This window comes from Elaeis guineensis, chromosome 3 (assembly GCF_000442705.2).
Source record: "Elaeis guineensis isolate ETL-2024a chromosome 3, EG11, whole genome shotgun sequence".
NCBI classification, from domain to species: domain Eukaryota; kingdom Viridiplantae; phylum Streptophyta; class Magnoliopsida; order Arecales; family Arecaceae; genus Elaeis; species Elaeis guineensis.
The window spans coordinates 95,657,021-95,673,953 of record NC_025995.2 but is presented as its reverse complement, the minus strand read 5'-3'; the positions used below and the strand labels follow the sequence as shown (position 1 = coordinate 95,673,953).

The window sequence follows — 16,933 nt, the reverse complement described above, 5'->3', positions numbered from 1 at the left end:
TGCAATTCATTACTCTAGAAACTCGAAAATTAGCTCTGGAAACATGTCCATCGAGACCCAACATACTATTTTCATCGGAGATTAGGTGGGAAGCATAAGCAAGTTTTGCACGAACATGGGAGAAGAAAATGCTGACCAAATATATTCTGATGGTAGGCTCAGAGGTTATGGGGCAGGGAACTGCTGCTGGAACTAGAATGGGCTGGATCCGCAACCGAACAATGATAGCCGGGCCCATTCACGGAGACACGTATGCGGGGCAGCTGAGATGGCACCTTGACTTGCCTATCCAGCTAGGCAAGCCAAATATTGAAAAAAAAAATTATATTTAAATAAAAAAATTAATCAAAACCTTTCCTCTCCTTACCACGGAGGCTCTTCCTGTATCCGGCTGCTGTCCGTCCCAACCTAAGAGAAAGCAGTTGATCCTTTCTGTCCTCTTTACCATCCTATTAAGTGATTGAGGCCAGCTCATCTTGCCATCCCAACTTATAATGGCCAACTCATACTGCCATATCAGCTGACCCACAAAATCTGTCCCGAAGTTGGGTCTATCATTTTCCTTTGCATCTTGGTAACTTTGTGGGAGAAGTACCAATGCAGCACATCATTCAGCAGGGCAAGATCATAACTACAGGATATTTAACAGGATGAAATTATAAGCTAAAACTAAGAGAAGCCTCAATTTGATAACCACAGCAGACTGCCACTCTAAAATCATAAACATTGTTTTTCCTTTCCTGATAGCTTGTGGACTGTCAATGGCACCATCATTTTCTGGGGTGATGCATCTTTGAGCATTGATTCGGAAGAACAACAACAATTTCCTGTTACATTTCTCTCGGTAAGGCTCATGCTTTATCCGAGCCTTCCTCCCTGCTGCTAATTGTGCTGATGCTGCTGGTACCGCTGAGATACTGCTCTTCCTGTGCTGTTCTTGGAAGACTGGAAAGGAGCTGCCCCGGCCAGAAGCTGGATGGAGTTGGATACCTAGCATGAGGTCTTGTCACATTGGAGGAAGGTGTGGGCTCTGTTTGTGTCGCTGTAGACTCTGGAAAGAGTTGGAGTTCTCGAATGGGGGCACCGTGCACTGGTCTGATGTCAGGTGGCTGCTGCTGCAGTGGCAGCACGGTGCTCGCAGGCTGTGGCAAAGTTGGAGGGCTCATGGCTGTGCTGTTAGTCCACACAGAATCAGACATCATTCTCACTTGCAGCTCACTTTGAAGTTCTGCAATGTCAGCCTGGAGAGCAGCATTCTCATCTCTCAGTTCATTTTTCTCTGCAGTAACCTGTTTATATTCAGCAAAATCAAGAATTCAATACGCAGAATGCATCACACGATAAAATTGCTAAAGAAAAAGACTATGGGTTGTTCACGTCCTTGCAATGCAAGCCTTTTTAACAAACAAAGCAGAACAGTAAAGGGGGAAAGGTAAATAATGATAGGAATCAGTTGAATCAAGTGAACGAAGCACTCAAAAATTAAGAGTTTGATCCTTCATTGACTTCCAAGCACTTCCATACAGCCTTATCAACAATCCACGGGCAGAAATTGGTTTGGTGTCTTCTGATCAATTTGATAAGACGATACGGACAGGAAAGAACATAAAGAATGTCAGCAAAGTGGATATTTTACTCTGGGGCTATTTCATCAACTTTATAATGTATGGTCTGCATTCATATAGAATTGTAGAGCTTAATTCGTAAACAAGGCAATGAATGAATCTAACAGGCTGAATTTTGTGCAAGAATGATAAAACAAAAAAGAAGTGACTCAAGCTATGATATTGGCCCAAAAAGATGATTGTCTTGGAACACAATTCATGGCAAGAGACTCAAATGAGTCTAGAGAAAAACCTAAGAATGCTAGGGATGCTTCAAATGACGCAGCCTAAACAACCCGGATCAGCGTAGGAAGCTGTATGTTGGAAGACTTGCAATAGGGGAGATCAAGTTTAAAATTGTTAAATGTTTTGAAATTTTATTAACAACTGGAGCTCAAGCTGTATGTTCTTCAGATTTGATATCATGAACATTTTCAATAACCTAAGTACACAGCCCCAAAAGATTTGTTAACAATAAATAAAATACAGAAATAAGCACCATCTGCAGATTTTCTTTATTTTTATTGAAGTGAGAAATCTATTTCGAAATTTATTAACAGTTACAGTGTATAGACCAGCGATCTGACAATCCTTCAAGTTCAGACTTCAACACTCTATCCCAATAGAAAAGAACAGAGTGAGTGCAGGAGCTCTTTGCTTTTCCTTCTTTTCATTGCTCAGACATCCTTACCCTTTTCTTCATGCTGGAATAGAACTTGGCTATGAAATGCTAACAGAATTCCTCTTTAGTACTTGTATAATCCTCCCAAATTTTGAAGTTTCAGATGCAGTTTTCATATTTCAACTATTTTTTTGCTATTGGACTTCCACAACCGGCATCAATGATAAGATTGAAGTTTTCTGACCATGATATCCCAAGTTCAAATGTGAGGGCCCATTGTCATTTTCTCTATCCTAGTCAATCAAGCTCATCTTCTATTTTGTACGTGGATGTCCTTCAATGAATTGCCAAAAACCCCGTTCTGTCACCCAGAGTCTTAAACCATTTAAAATATGACAGTGCCTATTCCCATTCTGTTTACCTACCAGAGCCACTTTCCCCTTGCTTTGAATTTAGATTACCTCTAGTGTTTATTTTATAATACTTGAAGATGGATGAGTTCATGGATCAAAAGATACTTGATGGGGATTTTTGAATGCACACCAGTTGTCTACTTCAACCAATTTCCCCCTTTATATAAGGTTTGGTCGTTTGATGGTTCCAGACTGAGGACCCTCTGTGTGTGTGTGTGTGTGTGATGAAAACACATTCCCATTTGAACATCTCTTATACATGGGTCCAAACAACCCCAAGGACACTCACCTCCCGAAGCACATTATTTTTGTATCCCTGCCCTACCATGCAAGGCAATCCACCACAATTTGTGCTTCCCTTTGATGAGAAAAACTTGTGTTTCCATATCAGCAGTCACCCAACTTCTGCAAGGATTGTTCCACTTCTGCTGGCCATAAAAAATTGCCTGAAATGTACCCATCATTACATACTGAACCATCCACCCATATTTTGATATTTGGATACTCCATCCTGCAGCAGCAAGTTGCTAAACCTCCCTCATAGCAAAATGTTCAACAAGTTGGACAACCTCAGTTTGGCAACATTTTGAAAGAGCATAAATAGGTTTGCCCTCTTCATTGCTAAGCATTAACCCAGCCAGCACTTTCTCAAATTGCCTCCTATGATCTACCCGTATTGATTTCATTCCACTTGCAACCATTGATTTTCCATTTTCCTTCTGGCAATGCCTACTTTTACTTTATAAAAGAATTCATCAGCCTGTAACACACTCCCATTAGCCATTTTTCTAAAATTGCATAGAAACATTTGTTCCTAAGCCTCCATATCATCAACACCCAATATATGACTTTAACCATATGATTTGATTGCTTCTTCCATCAACGCATGCTGAGTTTTGCTGTGACTTTTCCAATGCCTCTTCACTTTTGACTTACACTAAAGAATTCAATGATTCAATCACAATCACACTCATAAGTGTGTTTAATTTCATCCTCCTTTTCTTTGGTTTTCAGATAAACCTACCATTTTTTTCAAAAATTCCAAATCCAAACACAAAAATATATGAAAATTACAAGTTTGCCTGTGTTCCACAAAATTCATTTTCATGCATGTGCCAACAGAACATCTTTGTATCCTCATGGAAACTTAAGAAGAATGTGGGAATCGACATGAATGTGGCAGAGATGATAACATTGAAATAGATGTGCAGTAAAATTAGGAAGAGCGGAATGAGGAAAGATAAGATTAGAGGAGACATGGAGGCTGCACAACTTGAGGATAAAATAATGTAGATTTGATTAGAGGAGACATGAGATGAGCATGCATATAAGGAGGTTTCAGCAAAGAGAAGTGCACAAAGATGTGACAAGGCTCTAGAAAAGGGAGATTTTAGTACCCTGTATGGAAGTGGAAAAGAATTTGGAAAAAATTTTTAACACCAGAAATAGCCATTGGTTAGAATGTTTGGCAAGTAAGGATCCACAAGCCAATCAGTGCAAACTCCTACAGCTAAGACAAGGGTTGGTTATTATGGGCATGGTTATGATATGGCACAGATAATGAAATCCTAAACTTCACCCAATCAAGCAACCAGTGAACATGTTTGTAAAGGTTATATCATTTATTATGTGAGTAAATGGAATTGTGAGCACATGCAAGGGACCTTCACATCAATCTTTCTTTGCAGATACGCATTGATTACCTCCAGTCAGCTATGCTATTACTTTTGCAATCATGTCCCGGTCACAAATTTTATACAGGGTCAAAGTACCATTATGAGATAGGAGTTGGTGCTAACAAATTAAACCCAAGCTTGATAAAAACTGCACTAGCATCCATAGCATACCAATAAAAACATATAACCTGTCGAAAGCCCTCAAATATTGGTCGGACTAATTAGACAGATCTCAAACAATGACAGATAAAAGATTTTCTAGAAAGTAGATATCTCAGCATTTTCCACTGATGAAAGCAGGAACCTGTCATAAGTTTGGAGGATATTATCAAGAAGGCAGAAACTCCCACTGGCAGCATATTTGAAAAATTTGTATACAGTGACTGATAGATATTTTTCTTTCATAAATTAGTCTTCTACTCTTTTCTAGAAACAGTAAAATTAAACATTTCCTTTTTAAAAAATCTACTAATTACAGGACTAGATATTATGTGATCACTTTGTTTCAAATAAAAGAATATGGAACCATTAAAGAGCATTATTCTTAGATGAAAACTAAATAATGCCAGGTTTGAGAAGCTTACATAGCTTGATTCGGTTAGCAAAGCAGCATTTTCCTTTCTAAGTGATTCTACTTGAGCAAGAAGATCTCGCAGTATCCGAGAAGCATCGACCAGTATGGTCGCCTTACCATTATTCTGTCGAGCTGGTTCTGTACATTGAGACATTATGCTTATCAAAAACATCGGCATAAAGCTGCTAATTAGTTCAAGAGTTATTTCCAATCACAGGGTGATATAGCAAGCAGTCCACCATTTAAATGGGTGGTTACATAAGCATGTCAGCAGAAGTTGCAAACTTGCATCGTGGAAGATATAGCCTTTTTTCCAGTGGGAACAATAACATGGCTAAAAAAAAAAAAACAGACTTCTTAACAAATACTAAATGCTAACAATACAGCAATAGATGAATCTTATACTACATTTATTCCGAGGTGTTCTCCTAATTTGCATTTCTATTTTAATGAAAAGAAATGCCCAAAAAGGGAAGGTCAGTAGTTTTACAAAGTAATATGCACAATACGTTTTGCCATTTTCTGTCCTCAGAAGGAGAATATAATTGGACCACCGCACTCAAAATAATCTAAAATCACTAGAATCATTGCAAATACTTTATGTTGATGTCATTATCATGGCCAACAAATTCATGAAGTAAATGGAAAACATGAATGAATCAGCATAACCTTCCAACATGTTTCCATCTTAAAGTATCCTCAGAGAAAGGCCATACCATATAAAGTGAAGACATGAGACTTCAAATTGCATTACAGATGACATAGGAAAGGTGGAGGAGTATATGTCAATAATGTTTATCTACACAAATTTGATCACTAATAAACAAAGTAAAATGCATGTTCCCTCCGACTAATATGCATAATTTACTTCATTGAGCTTAACTAATTTTGAGAAGACCAGACCAGGTTTAAACAAAAAACACTGCATCCAGACAAGAGTAACTGAAACAGGTGATGCATACCAACAACACGACCCAGCTCAAGAAAGAGCTCATTCAATTGCTCACGTTTAAGTTTCTCTCTCTCGGCTTTGTGTATTTTCTTTGGAACCCTTCCCTGACTCTTTTTGTTAAGGAGAGACCTGCATCAAAAAGACTTTCAGCTACCATAACCAATGATAAGAAAGCATAACAGGTCAGCACAAATCTGACAAACATAAGATGCTATCACTAAATGTAGCCAATAAAATAGAAAAGAAATGGTAAGGCTGGCAAGATCTGTCAATTACCAGATGAAGAACTCACTGCATGCTCAACTTATAGAAAAGCTTTAGTAGTTCTGCTAGTTATGTTAGTTTTTCAAACTTTTAACCTATTATGAGCAATCAAGGTTTAGATACATGGAGCAGAAAGCAGATACTCTTTGTTATGGTCAGCAAAAAGGTATAGCTAAATCAACGACACAATCATATATATGTAGGGCTGGAAATGGGTCGGGCCAGGCTGGGCCACACCCCTACCCAAGCCCGGCCCAAAAAAATTTTTTGGGCTTCGGGCCGGGCTTAGGTCCGAAGTTTTTTTAAAAATTCAAGCCCGAGCTTGGCCCACATCCAAGCCCGAGCCCGGCCCAAATTACCTATTTGGGCTAAATATTGGGTTGGCCCGAATTACCCACCAAGGTTCCTGCTTTTGGTCCGCATGGAGTTGAGGCCGCGGATGGTGCGAATCTCACTGGTGCGACAAAAGCCATCAAGGAGGGTGTTGTTAGTGACGAGGTCAGGCTGGCAACCGTGGCAGGGCATCTCACGAAAGAGGTGGAATAACTCGGCTGGCATGGAGTTCAGACAGAGGCCATGGATGAAGGTATTGAAGGTACAAGCATGGGGCAAATAGCGGGGCACGGTGGAGCATTTTGTTGAACCGGAAATTGGCGGCGCAAGTGCGCCCACGACGGAGGAGGACGGCGAGGAGGGAGTTGAAGGAGAACATGGACGGGGAAGGGAGGAGGCAGAAGAGGGAGATGGCGAAGCAGAGGCAGCCGGCACGGGCAAGGGAGTGCAAAAGGGCATTGATAAAGTAGTCGGGGAGGGAGAAGAGCAGAAGGAAGAGAATCAAGTATTGCTGTATTGGTATCGGAACCTGTACCCGTACTGGCACCGGACCGATACTGTACCATACCAAACCGACACACGATATGCTCTAGCATACCGGTTTGATACCGGTACAATTTTTTTTTTGTTTCTATTTTTTTTCTAAATTAATATCATGATTATCATCCCAAAATTACATTATATTACATATATATTTACATATTTGAGTTCAATTTTTGAGTTTGATATCAGTACAGGAAACCTTGATCCAAATACATATTTATTTACATTATATTACAACTCTATTATCCTAAAATTAAAAAATATATATATATAAATATGCATTAAAATATATCTAAACTTTTAAAGTATAAAATATAAAAAATGACATACTAACCTCGAGATCTGCTCTGCATCTAATATCTCGTCGAGTGTCTGTGACGCTCGTAGATATCTGGATCATCGGCATACTCTGGAAAAACATCAATCCATCTCTCTAACCAAATAGCACTGCACTTTTGAATATTGATCCCATAAAACATCCTCTCTGGATTATAAGACATCTCAGATCTCTCGCTCAAACTTTGACTCTAAGAGATATCCTCAGGATGATGATATGGCTGTGTAGGAGCTCATCCAAATATGTTGGTAGCAAAATCTGATCTATAAGATGCTCCAAGCTGCATAGGATAGTAACTACTGGAAAAAAATATCTCAAATGTACCATATCCATATGAATCATAAGATGGCTGCGGGTAATAAGATCCATAATGCGAGGATAATTCAGATACATCCATGGATTCTACTCCACGTGTAAGATCGTCTGTAGCTGCATTGTATGCTGGACGATCTCTAGAAGCACGTCGTCTATATAAAATCGACTACCTATGGTCTCTACCGACTCGTCCACCTTGGTTCCTATCTTGTGTGGCATGTGTTAGCTAGGACTCATTGGTGAATCGAATACCACCCTGCGGCTGTGTCTCATAAATAGTGGTCTCCTGTCCTCCAGTCCCTTCCTGATCATTAGATCCATGGCTACTAGTACCATCATCACTCTCTCTGATCTTCAAATCTGAGCCAGATAGCTCCTGCACTCTCGAGAGTGGTGTATGTGCAATTGTCTTTCTTTTTCCTCCCTTTGTGCCCCTCTGTAACTGAATTTTCTGTGCTTGGGAGGATGTCTTATTGCTGACCGGCCTCGTCTAAACATTTCTCACTGAAATATCTATGAGGATGTCTCAGACATCGAGTCATGTGATGAATGATCCTCCTGTGACCCCTCAAGCTGTGGCTAATGAACTGCAACCTTATGTGAAATATTTCTTCTGCTCATTGCCCTGGATCTACCCTGATCTCTCTAGCTACCACACTGACTGAGCGTAGAGAGGGTCCCAGCTCATCAAACTCTGGCTCCTGCTGCTGTCTTGCAAACTATCCGATCATCAGATCGTCATCCTCATCATCATAATCACCTAATGTTGGATCTGCATACTTCAGGTGCACCTCCTCCTAGATACATTTTAGCCTCAACCTCAAATTATAGTGAACATATACAAGATCGTTGAGATACTTCTGTGTTAGACGATTTCTTTGTTTGCTGTGAATAAGAACGAAAGTCGATCAATTGCGCTTACAACCACTAGAAGAAACCGTCTGAGAAAGAATACGGATCACCACGGCTTTTAAATTATCTGCGGACTGTCCAAAAAGAATCTACCATTCAGCTACAAAAATATTATGCCAAATTATATATAGATTTTATGATATCTCTAGGCATATAACGTCAACAAAATTTTTTCATTATTGATATGTAATTTATCTGGATTCATCTTCTTTTTGCTTACGACAGCTGATGTGACTCCAAAGCTGTCTGTCTCCTCTCTAAATTATTTCATCTGTAAAAAATATATTTTTTAAATTAATAAATATGTTATTGATTACGGATCAAATTTACCTAAATGTTCACACATTAGGTAACCTAACAAACTTCTTGCTGGCACATAAATGTGATTTTCGAATCGAACACCATCTTATATATCATATTACGGAGAGCAGTAAGAAACTCGCTATCCATATCTATCCCAGGTGTGGCATACTGGAACCTCAGATTCAAATAGTAAACTGCAGATAAATCTACAAATAATTAAGTACACTTATACAAGTACAAAAGCTGAAAAATTTTTAGTAGAATTTTTCATTTGTGCTTACCGGCTAGATGCAAATCCCTACCCATTAGGTAATCCCAATGACGCTTGATTATGTTAATATATTTTTGGACATGTTTTGAATCTATCACACTAATCTGTTTCTTTGTCCTCTCCATCATATGATATAAAAAATTCAGCTGAGGGAATCTCTCACTGTCCACGGTGCGAAGTATCTCATATAATAGCTCGATAATCTTCACTATCTTATCAGTCCGTTGTCAAAATGACTGACTGATCATCAAGTTCTCCACATGACTTTCCTCAGTGTCGACCCTCGCATATCTGCTCTTCTGCCATTTGACACTGACAAACATCTGACGTAAAACTGCTTTCTTCTCTAAAAGACTATCAAGTACTATGTAGTTCGTAGCAAACCTAATGACATCCAATCTCAAGATCTCCCCCCAGTATATGTCTACATCAATGATAGGATCCATGTATGATTGTAGATGAATCTAGTAATAATCTGAACCATGTCTACTATCCGCTGCACTCTATGAAGCTTTCCATTATCCATCGACATGAGATCAATACAATGTGCAGCACATTGGATCCAATAAATATGTGATCGCTGCTCCATCAGTAACTCTCCGACGGTCTTATATTACGGTCTATTATCTGTAATTATCTACATGATATTCTGCTCTCTTACTGAGTCAATCACCTCTTCCATCAGTTTAAAGATGTATGCAGCATCATACACCTTATCTGAAGCATCAATTGACTTGTGAAAAAATATTTTTCCATCACAATATGTCAAAAAATATTTTTTTACACATCACCGTTAATCCATATGTGGGTCACTTATTCTTATAAGAAACAATCCATCTCTGTAGCTCCTCCTTGTTACTAACAAGAAGCTGACCATAGATGTCCTTAGGTGCTGTGAGATCCATACTCGGGCCGACAGTCCGTATAGCTGAAACGACAGATCGATAGTAAGTATTGTCTGCTGCATGCACTAAAATATGATTGAAATGAAATCATGATCCAATAGCTCGCCACATATCCTTCTTCTTATCCTTCTTCAACATGCTGTCAATCCTCTATTGCTTTGAATCCTTGCTGAAAAAAATCTGAAGATCCAAATCATGAATGGTGGCTCCTGCCGACATGTCTCTAGAAGATCTCCTATTGCCAAAAGCCCCCAACATAGACGAAATACCGTGCCTGCCTCTACTGTTGATCTTTCTGACTGAGATGGTCCTTTTGAACTCTGATTCTCCTCTAATGGTCGCAGAGGTAGATCTCAATTCATAGCATGATGGTCCAAATCATTTTCTATATCTGGCCATCTCCTCCAACCGGTACTGATCATTCAGACTCATCTAAATGGCAGTCTCAATTTGTGCCTCCTCGTCATCTAGAGCGAAAGCCTCCTTTGACTCTCTAGAATGATATAAATATGACTCTGCAGCTCGATGATCCACCTCTGCCCTTTGCTGCTTTACCCTTTTCTTTGATGCTTTAAAATCAGAAAAGTGCTTCTTCATCAACTGACGTACCTCCTGCGGATATTTCCGACACATGGACACATCGCCGTAACCACCAGTCAAATGCTATTTCAATCTAGTCACACCTCTCTCTTGAACTCTGTATTGTACTATTTACATCTCTAATGGTGCAAAGCCGAGAGCATCTCGCCATGCTCCCAGCCAATATCACGCTTTATATCTTTCTTCTTACTCAACTCTACAAGATTAACAAAGCACAATAATTTAATAATATGATTTTATAGTTATTTTTTGAAATTTATTTTTTGAAATTTTTTTCAAAAATATATTAAAAATTTTAAAAAAAATAATTAATGAAAATTAATGATTTTCGCATATCGTGTAAATCATCTAAAGATCTAAAATATATAATGAAATCATATCCAAATCACAAATTTTGGCATGATTTCTTCTGAATTTTGTATCAGTTGCCGTTTTTCGGTCAAACAATTAAAAAAAATTAAGCAAGAGAATGGTAGATTACCTTGCTCTCGATCAATCTTTGTCACCTTCTCAACAGGTTTGTGACAAAATTTTTCGTATCCATGGGCTTCGTGAATTTTTTTTTCCTCTCGTTTGTTTCCGCGATGAACTAAGCCTCTGGTTCGAAAGCCAAAGGTCTTAGGAGGTAGGAAGGGGAAGCTAAAGCTTTCCTTCTGACATGATGGCCCCACCCCCACACCCCTCCACATGGCACTGTCGGTACGGCTCGGAACCGAGCCGTACCGGCCTGAACCGCTCGATTCGAGTGGTTTACGCAGGAACCGGGTGGTTCCTACAGTGTACCAGACCGAACCGATCGGTTCGGTCTGGGAGACCTTGTTCTTCGAAAAAAAGGTCCAAACCGAGCCAGCTAGCTGCCGGTCCGACTTGGTTTGCCCCGTACCGACTGATTCAGGCCGGTATGGCAAACTTTGGAGAGGATGAAGTGGAGGGCGGGATGTGGGTCGCAAGAGCAGAGGAGGTGGAGGGTCTTGGGCCTCTTAGCAGTTGGGCGGTGGGGCAGCGGGGAAGTGGACGGAGAGAAGGGAGGGGAGGAGGGGTTGGGCCCAACGAAATAGGCGAAGTGCAGCGACAAAGGTCAGACAAGGCCGAGAACACGAAGGAGGGTGGAGGGGTGAGGCAGGAATTAACGCTTGAGAGGGCGGAATCAAAGGGCGATGAGAATTGATGAGAGACGGGTTAGGGATTTTAAGGCTTGAAGCAATCAGCTAACTGACTGGTTGATTCTATTGATGGGACTAAATCCATTTAGGATTGAACTTGATCAGACTATCAATCATATTTTTTGGGCTATTAATTGGTTTTAAATTCGGGCTCAAGCCCGGGCCTGGGCCTGATCCGAGTCAGGCCAAAAGTATACTCAAGCTCGGTCCAAAAGACAAACGGACTCTATAATTAGATCCAAGCCCAGTCTGAACTGTTTCGTACCCAGCCCGAAGTCGGACCGGCCCGAGCCCAGTTCCAGTCCTATATATATACGCGACATCTACCTTACAATTACTGCTTTAGTCAAGATGAGAAACATGGTGCGTAAACATATGTATTGCAGTGAAAGTCTTTTATTATAGTAGCTTTTTTGTTAGGTCATTTCTCAATTTCAAAAAAATGTTAGGGGTTACTATCTTTTCTTCCAAGAAAAAGGGGGAAATATATCTCAACTTCAAATATTAATTTCAGTTCATAGATTGTTTCATCCTCTTAGTTTCTAAGTCTTTCTTTATTTCCTTGTATTGTTTTTATCCATTCTAACTTTGAGATTGTTCCATGTAGAAATGTATCCTGATACTTAAACCCAGTGACTGATCAGATAGTGAATATCCTTTTCATCATATGTTACTCATGAAAGTAATAACTTGAAATCCTGTACAAAATTACTCAGATAAGTGTGGCATTCCCGAATTGGCCCTCTACTTAAAAGTCTTACAATCCAGATCCAATAAGCCTTTTCGCTGTCTAGATCCGGACCAAGCAATATAGTGACTTGAACCAAGGTTGCTCCTGCTTGACCAATGGTTTTATACAGCATTGAAGATAGTCAAACAACAGCATGGAAATTCATCAAAAAAATTTATCCAGTATGCTTGAGACAATGTTTCTGAGGTGAAAATGCAAATTTAGAATCACGAAAATATGGGTCTACTGCAGCATGCAGATACTAGCATCATATAACAAACAGTATGCATGAAATGAATGGTAATTAAGTATAACAAACCCATCAACTGGCTTATCAGCTGCAACATTTGTCTCCTTCGCCATAGAAGATGGATGGTCTGAGATCATGCTCGAGTTGCTCTCCCTGCATCAATAAAACCTTTCAATTAATTAGATTATATGTTCCAAGACATCACATGAGACCAACCCATCCAATTCCTTTTCAAAGCCCAATAAACAGATTCAAAGCACTGCCATCAACTCCAGCACTAAAAATATGCTTAATTGCAAGAACTACAAGAACGACACTTTGTCCTTGGAAATATATTCCAATATCAATATGAGAAGAATAGCAACGACTCAGATACGTACAAACGAGTAAAAAGGTAATTTTGATATGTCAAAATATAATACGATTTCACTATCAAAATATATTTAACAAGGGGAAAACATCGGTTTTTAGATACTCAGGAAAAACAAAAAAAAAAAAAAATTGGGATGAAACGGTTGGGAAAAATCATAAAAATCATGCATTAGATCTGCATCAGAAACCACGAAAACAGGATGAATCTAACACCTTTCCCTGCCCTAAATCGCATCACAAGATTCTCTCTAAAACCCTGAGTCGAATCGAGGACACGAATTTCCCCGCTAGAGCTCGCGAAAGAGGCGATCGAGTAAGATACCTCGAGGAATTCGGAGATCGCTCGGCGGTGTCGGAGGAGAAAAGATCGGAGTTCCGATTGAAGCAAACTCCGGCGTTTCCTTTCTCCTCCGTCGATATTGCTATACGAGCTCTGCGGGGAGAAATAAGTATTATACTTCTTTCAAAACAGTGTACCCCGGTCTCCAAGACACCTTTCGAGTAATGTGAACCGGGTTGTCTCATTAACCCTGGAGGGTAAATACGGTATTTCACTTCGAAAGACACTCTACGTGTTAGTCAGTCGTAACCAGTACTGGGTTTGGACGGGAGTTGGGGGCCTCGCTGGGGCAGGAATGACTTCGTGCGATGTATTCTAGGTGTACGGGGTGAAGTGCGGGGGATCGGACACTGTGGAGAGGGGGTCAGAAACCATGCACCCGCGTGTGGCGAACACCTTCCCCGGTTTCAGCCGCGGGCTTCCTGATGTATGCTGCCACGTGGCTCGGATTGAGGACAACGGATCATCGACCCAGGATCCTCGTGCGGTACAGGTTTTGCACCACAGTGAATCACGTATACTCAAATCATAGATAAATTATCTAATGCAGCTGGACCGATCCCGAGGCAGATCGAACTGGACGATCGCTCCAAATTTCACATCCTATACCGATGTTCCAATAAGATGCAACAATAATTTTTTATAATATTATAATAAAAAATAATTAAATAGATTAATAATAAGTTTTACATACTACTTAATGAATATATCTATAAAAAATTATTACATATATATTAATTTTTTAATAATAATTAATATTTAAAATATATTAATTTTTAATAGAAAATGCTTTATTTTTTTATTTGATTCCAGATCTAAAAAATATCAAGATCGATCTGAATGCAGCATTATCAAGTACATACCGTGAGTCACAACAACTTATTCTCGTGGGTAGTGTTTGATAGTCTTTTTGATATTTTTGAAATAAAAATATAAATTCATCTGGAATAGCTATTCTTTATATTAGTGTTTGGTTGGAAATCAACGAGGCTCATCGGGAATAAGTGTCACACCCCGAACCCAACACTCGGGTCGGATACGTGATGGCCGCACACTCCTTAGAGCAAGCCCTAAAGAATATGCAAGGCCAAATTAAATCATTACAATCTTATCAACCGTAATATTTAATTTCAACAATAATTCATAAAACTTGCATAATTACAATTAACATTCCTTCAATCATCTGATCAAGTATCAACGGTACTCTATCTATGCATCCGCTCACTCACAAATCCATACCATAACCAACCATGGACATCTTGTAACTCTGAGAAGAAAAGAAAGATAAAGGGGTGTGAGCTTTATAGCCCAGTAAGAATCCCTGTACATGATCACTATTATATATATGCTATTTTACTGTTGGTTTTGCATCATTGGTTTTGCATCGTCGGATTTGAGATCGATGAATTTATTATACCTGAGATACTGTTATTTGATTTTGAGCATGAGTATGTTATGTCAATATATATGTATCAGAGATTGATGGCATGATTATATGGATATGACATATCTGAATTGATCATAATGCAAGACAGAATTGATTGATGAAATCAACACATAATGATTAAATGAAAAGAAAGAGATATATGGTATGGACTAGCCTTGTCATGTGGAACAGCCGGCCAGGAGCTTATGCCTGGGACAGCCCGCCAGGAGCTTATGCCTGGGACAGCCCCCACTGGCTTACAGGTGGATCAGCCGGCCAGGAGCTCATGCCTGGGACAGCCCGCCAGGAGCTTATGCCTGGGACAGCCTCTCACGGGCTTTGGTACGTGGGACAGCCGGCCAGGAGCTCATCCTGGGACAGTCTTGAAAGACTTTTTAAATGGATTCGATCCGGATGATGACTGAGGTATAGACTTGGATAGTCCAGAGCCAGAAGAAAACTGTTAAAAATCATGTGATTATGAAAGGAGAAATGAAAGATAAGACATGAAACAATTGTTGAACAAAAGTGTTTCACCTGTTAACATATGATGGTGCATCTATTTTGACAAGACAGAAAATTTATGAATGTTTGCATTATTCTGGACATTGAACATGAGATTTTATATTTTATTACTTATCCTTATTTTCAGACTATATTACTATATCAGTGTGATATGGGAATTCTTACTGGGCTATAAAGCTCACACCCCTTTATCTTTCTTTTCTTCTCAGAATTACAAGATGTTCATGGTTGGCTATGGTATGGATTTGTGAGTGAGCGGATGCATAGATAGAGTACCATTGATACTTGATCAGAGGATTGAAGGAATGTTAATTGTAATTATGCAAGTTTTATGAATTATTGTTGAAATTAAATATTACGGTTGATAAGATTGTAATGATTTAATTTGGCCTTGCATATTCTTTAGGGCTTGCTCTAAGGAGTGTGCGGCCATCACGTATCCGACCCGGGTGTTGGGTTCGGGGCGTGACAGAATGGTATCAGAGCCAGGTTATGATCATTAGAGATTATGATATAAGTGATTAGAATATTACAGTGTAATATCAGAGCTTAGGATATGATCATTAGAGATTATGATATAAGTGATTAGAATATTACAGTGTAATATCAGAGCTTAGGATATGATCATTAGGGATTATGATATAAGTGATTAGAATATTACAGAGTAATATCAGAGCTTAGGTTATGATCATTGGAGATTACGATATAAATGATTAGGATGTGATAGAATAATATCAAAGCTTAGGTTTAAGATCACTAGAGATTATGAAGAGATATTAAAACTTTATGTAAGATCAGTAGGATGTGACAGAGTGGCATTTGAGCTTAGAGCTTAGGTTACATTTATTCGGAGACAATGATACAAGTGATTAGGATATGACAGAACAGTACTAGAACCCAAGTTTAAGGTCACTAGGGATTGTCATATAAGTGATATCAAAACATTGGGATTATAATCACTAGAGTATGATTGATAATATCGGAGTTTAAGATTTTGATCATTAAAGGTATGATAGAATGATATTAGAGTTTAGGTTATGATCACTAGGAAATATGATTTAAGTGATATTTGAGTTTAAGGTTATAATTATTCAGAATTGTAATTCTAGTGATATCTGAACTTAGGTTATGATCACGAGGAACATGATAGATATAAAAGAGAAGATTCAATATTTAGATTTCAAATCAATAGATAGTAAGATGAAATTTATGCATAAGTGGCATATATTATCTATAATAAAATTGATGAGTTATATCTTGGATTTCAATTAGTAGGGTGGCCTGAATATAAGAAGAGTTGACCTTGGAATGAAGTGGGAGGTATTGATAAGTTATGTTGAGTATACTAGATGATTTTGGAATGTTAAACTTATATGATTGAAGATCATGATACTTTTCTAATTTCGATGATAATTGTCTGATGCGTTATGAATTTTGGATTTATCAAAAGAAAGTTAATTAGGGTATGGTCTAAGAAGAAATTCCATCATATGAGAGAAAAAT

At 38.9% G+C, this 16,933-nt stretch overlaps 1 protein-coding gene across 2 annotated transcripts; it reads right to left on the bottom strand.

Annotated features, from left to right (window-relative positions):
- Window positions 1-622: 622 nt before the first annotated feature.
- Window positions 623-13,679, bottom strand: LOC105041720 (protein IRON-RELATED TRANSCRIPTION FACTOR 3). 2 transcript variants are annotated; one of them, XM_010918726.4, is made up of 5 exons: window positions 13,462-13,679; window positions 12,837-12,920; window positions 5,852-5,970; window positions 4,900-5,027; window positions 623-1,289 (listed from the first exon to the last, which is right to left on the bottom strand). In XM_010918726.4, the coding sequence occupies exons 1-5, from the start codon at window positions 13,662-13,664 to the stop codon at window positions 852-854; spliced, it is 972 nt and encodes a 323-aa protein (XP_010917028.2). In that variant the 5' UTR covers window positions 13,665-13,679; the 3' UTR covers window positions 623-851. The 2 variants fall into 2 exon arrangements, with proteins under 2 accessions (XP_010917028.2, XP_010917027.2); XM_010918725.4 differs by having other exon boundaries at window positions 5,897-5,970.
- Between the last annotated feature and the right edge of the window lie 3,254 nt (window positions 13,680-16,933).